The sequence below is a fragment of the Limulus polyphemus genome, unplaced genomic scaffold, assembly GCF_000517525.1.
Source record: "Limulus polyphemus unplaced genomic scaffold, Limulus_polyphemus-2.1.2 Scaffold1332, whole genome shotgun sequence".
In the NCBI taxonomy this organism is placed as follows: domain Eukaryota; kingdom Metazoa; phylum Arthropoda; class Merostomata; order Xiphosura; family Limulidae; genus Limulus; species Limulus polyphemus.
The window spans coordinates 276,753-281,651 of record NW_013666942.1 but is presented as its reverse complement, the minus strand read 5'-3'; the positions used below and the strand labels follow the sequence as shown (position 1 = coordinate 281,651).

Genomic DNA, 4,899 nt, shown 5'->3' with positions numbered 1-4,899 from the left:
CGAGAAGGACGTGGCGTGATACTAGTCACGTGACCTCACTGACGCAACACTATTTTCTTTCCTTAACTGGATTGAACTATGATTTCGAGGGTTAAAGACTCACGACAGTTACCGCAAAAACGCGCTCAGCACTTAAGAGTCAGATGGATGATGGTTTAATCTCACAATTAGGTCATATAAAAGTAGCCCAAGAGTTAGCGATGGCTGCCTTCAGTTCAGAATTAGGGACGACTGTGTGTAGCTTTGCGCGAACATTTTAAAACAGACGAGTAAATTTGATAGTTTTACTACATCAAAACAGCAGGCTTTTTGATAAGTTTTTCTCCTGAAAGAGATTTTCAGATTTCCCTTTCTATCAGTATTCGTCCTTCGTTTGTTTGTTGTTGTCTTTTCAGGAAAAACATTTTTTTCTGAATGTATTTTTATTCAATTATAAAATATTCTACTGTAGAAACTTGTCTAAAAAGTTTAACTAGATATTTATCTGTAGCTACGTTCCTTTCGAGATTTTTCTAAAACTAAACACGGTATAAGCATTGATTTAGACAAATTTACCAGTTTCGCAAATATATATATATATATATGTATGTATATGCACACATACACGTTCGATAAAACAGTTCCTATCATTTTCCCTCTATTCAGTAATGTTACTTAGGCTTAAGTTTATACATTTCAATATCTATTGTTTGCTTAAACAGGTACTGACAACCCCTCAGCTTAATCATCTCAGTTACGACAGTTTAGCAGCCATCACGTCTGACCAATTGAAACAGTTGTCACCCGAACAGCAAGAGGCTATTTACAGTGCACGTTACAGGAGCAGTGACCAACAGGATAACGGTCATAACGGTGAGTAAGTTCCTTTATAAAAAAAAATACATCAATCACAAAATAAGAAAAAGAGCCCGCTAAGTTGATTCAAAAATAACATACAATATTTGTGTCATTAGCATATATCAAACTTACCAGACAGTAAGCAAGTTATTTTTTTTACTATTCATGCATCGTATTTATTATTTTTTATTTTAATACACTATTCTAAACAAGACGTCATCTGAATTTCTAAGGTTATGACCATCAAAACCAATGTTATAAAATAACATGAATCCCCCACCCACCCCTCTATTAATTTTATGCAACTCGGGTATCAGATGATCTGTGGTGTGATCTGAAATGTAAATGACTGACCAATCAGGTTACACCCGTAAATGAACGTTTGATCGAAGTTTAATATCTGTATATCTCATGACACTTCAATATGATGTATGATCACCATAAAGAAACGAGGGGAGCCTGATGCCGTTCAATATGATGTATGATCACCACAAAGAAACGAGGGGAGCCTGATGCCGTTCAATATGATGTATGATCACCACAAAGAAACGAGGGAAGCCTGATGCCGTTCAATATGATGTACGATCACCACAAAGAAACGAGGGAAGCCTGGTGCTGTTCAATTTGATGTATGATCACCACAAAGAAACGAGGGAAGCCTGGTGCCGTTCAATATGATGTATGATCACCACAAAGAAACGAGGGAAGCCTGGTGCCGTTCATTATGATGTATGATCACCACAAAGAAACGAGGGAAGCCTGATGCCGTTCAATATGATTTATGATCACCACAAAGAAACGAGGGAAGCCTGATGCCGTTCAATATGATGTATGATCACCACAGAGAAACAAGGGAAGCCTGATGCCGTTCAATATGAGGTATGATCACCACAAAGAAACGAGGGAAGCCTGGTGCCGTTCAACATGATGTATGATCACCACAGAGAAACAAGGGAAGCCTGATGCCGTTCAATATGAGGTATGATCACCACAAAGAAACGAGGGAAGCCTGGTGCCGTTCAATATGATGTATGATCACCACAAAGAAACGAGGGAAGCCTGGTGCCGTTCAATATGAGGTATGATCACCATAAAGAAACGAGGGAAGCCTGGTGCCGATCAATATGATGTATGATCACCACAAAGAAACGAGGGAAGCCTGGTGCCGTTCAATATGATGTTACAAATTTTGATTAATCTTTAATCGTTTGAACAGTATATTTCATATAAAAAAGTTACTGAAACTGGAATTTTCAATCGGAACGTACTTAAGTTAAACGACCAGGTTATAGACCCCCTAGAATTCAGGCATACCTGTCCAGAATGAGAGTAGTCAGGCTTCAGTACCCTTTACCACATGGGCATAGAAACAAATTACAGGATTGGTGGCCACTTTTATAACGTGGCCACAGCTTAAAATGCATCTCGAACCCGAAACTCTTTGATCCGCAGCCTAACACTTTAACCAGTAGGCCACAGCTTAACAGCTTTTATAACACACGCTATAAATCACAGTGATTTACACACTTTACTTACGGTTTCTACTGTTCATTGACTCAATTATCTGTCTGCCGCTGGCTTTCTTTGCCAGTCTTATATATACTAAAAAAGGGGGCATTTAGATCATACTCGAGCTGGCGAGCAAATTCGTGATCCTTCGAGAAACTCCAGCGCGCATGCTCCCAGCGGCGCGTGACTTCCGCTGTCGTAACAATATTAAATCTGAATTATAATCTATAATTTGATACCAACTTATTGATAGTAGTTCAATAAAATTTTGAATGCAAGTCAACAAAATGCGATGACATGGCCTTTGACCCGTGACGATAGGATTAATAAACATCTTCAGTAGTACTAAACTTGACCAATGGGGAAAATAATACAAACTGAGAACTAGGTACACGGCGTGTATCCCCATTTCCATCACTGGTCCTAAGGGTGTCAAAATAGAAATTAACCCTATTTCTATTTTGTAAAGCCTGTTGGTTAATTACTCCCAGCCTATTAAGTCAATCTCAAACAATCTTGGCAGGTTGATGCTTTATACAATGTTAAATATTCTAAAGGGATTCAAGATCAAAGCATCAAAGTTGCTGGATTGTTTCTCAAACAACCATGCTTTTCTCATGGTCAGTAAAATGTAGGGTGGTCAAGGGTAGGATCACCTCAAAATCTTTACTTTTTTGGTAGATGGAAACAAACTGCAAATGTTGTTTATGAAGAAACTTTGTTATAATTTGAAAATTTTGAGATAAAGTTTATGTTAAAGTTATTACTTTGAAATATAAACTTACATTGTCTTAAATAAGTTTAAACATTCCCCGTCACTTGGCGGGTATTTAAACTTGTTTATATATTCGGTTTTAAAGTTATTGAATACAAGCCTTAATAAAAAAAAAACAGCGTTTGATGTTTAATTTTGGGCCTCAAAACTGTTTTTTTTTTTTTTTTTTTTTACCCCGAAAGTAAATCATTAAGCTTGTGTTTGTTTGTTTTTGCATAATATGTATCAGAAATATATTTTTATTATTTCTTCCATCAGATTCGGTAAGTGCATTGATATATATATATTGTCATTACAGAACTTGCTGGAACCCTACCACTCGTCATCTGTGCCGTCCTGGTGGTTTATTACAAAACTAATATAGCCTGAGATTAAGAACAAAAATCTCATCAAACCAAGCTTAACTTTCACATGGCACGTTACAATAGAAACCTTTGTGTTGTAATGGCTTTATATATTACTGACTGTACAATATATTTTTCTAATGAAGCAGATATATATATATATTAGCTCTCTCTCTCTCACACACACACACACACGTAAACTGACAATGTTAAATGAAGCACCCAACACCCGAAGATAATGCTGCTGTCTCTGTTTGGATATCATTCCCAAGATAAGCAGAGCAGGCACGCTGTTATTCAGAATTAACCAGTTAATCTTGTAATAAAAAACGGAAGTCGCCGAGATATATTTCGATTACGACGTTTCGTCACTGTGACAGACAATAAACAAGGTCTGAAATTGATTAGGTAGTTAGAAAGGCTTTATTATACGAATTATTATCTAATTCACCATACACTTGCATTCTAGTTCGATGGTTAAAATTCACACGTTGTTTAATCTGCTATTGTTAAAGAATAGTTTCAAATTTTAATATTTTTCTTCATATAATGTATTAAAATTTCTTAATATATTTATTGTGCTGCCATCTAGTGATAGGAACTACGAATATAGTATCCGTTGAATGAGGGACTTTCTGGAGTAATTGTCTTTCCAATTTCAGAAATAGATAATGATAATTAGCTTGAATACTGTGAGCATAACTTTTCGTTGTAAAACCATTTTATTGATATTATATCTACAGAGCTTTCGTTGAATAAACGTATTCAAGATCAGAAAAAGTGAGATGGCTTTTTATTTAACCCATACTTTTCAACACAGATATGCTGAATCTAACAAAATATAGCATGTGTCATTTCTGTTAATCCGTATAGCTTATAAAAGAATTGTTATTCAATAACCACGCCCTTTAAATAATTTAGTTGCCATAGTAATATGAAGTACTTTGTATCTAAGGGAACAATAATACATGGAGTAAAAAATATTGTCATTTTCTCATATCCTAGAAGTACATTTTTATATGTAATATTGTAGTTTATTCTAAAAGCGTCATGGCAAGAACTGAAAGATTGTTTTTTTTTTTATAAAATGTTGATTTCTTCTATATTGACTCTTTGAGGCAATAAATGAACCCATTAATTTCTTGACCACAACAATATAAAGTAGTTATCACAGTACCAAAATTGTCTTATTTTCCTCTTAAACACCAGACAATCATTAAGCCACGAATGCCCTGAGCACAAAACAATGTTTGTATATAACAAGTGTTTCTTTCAAAAATGTATTATATTTTATTGTTTAGAGCAATGTTTTTAATCTGTGGTCTTGGTCTGTGGGGGGGGGGGCTTCCTTCAAGTGTCTGTAGAAATGTTGCATAATTACAGAAAGAGCAGTATAGCATATAGATCCCATTGTGAACTGTCAAGACGAATCAA

General features: G+C 35.5%; 1 protein-coding gene across 1 annotated transcript in view; it reads left to right on the top strand.

Moving 5' to 3' along the window:
• Nucleotides 1–4,685, top strand: part of LOC106463134 (otoancorin-like) — a 25,553-nt gene extending 20,868 nt beyond the window's left edge. Inside the window, exons 10-11 of the mRNA XM_013923112.2 lie at nt 702–852; nt 3,420–4,685. Of these exons, the coding sequence (XP_013778566.2) occupies nt 702–852; nt 3,420–3,490 (222 nt within the window). The 3' untranslated portion in view covers nt 3,491–4,685. The remainder of the gene's footprint in view (nt 1–701; nt 853–3,419) is intronic.
• The last annotated feature ends 214 nt before the right edge of the window (nt 4,686–4,899 follow it).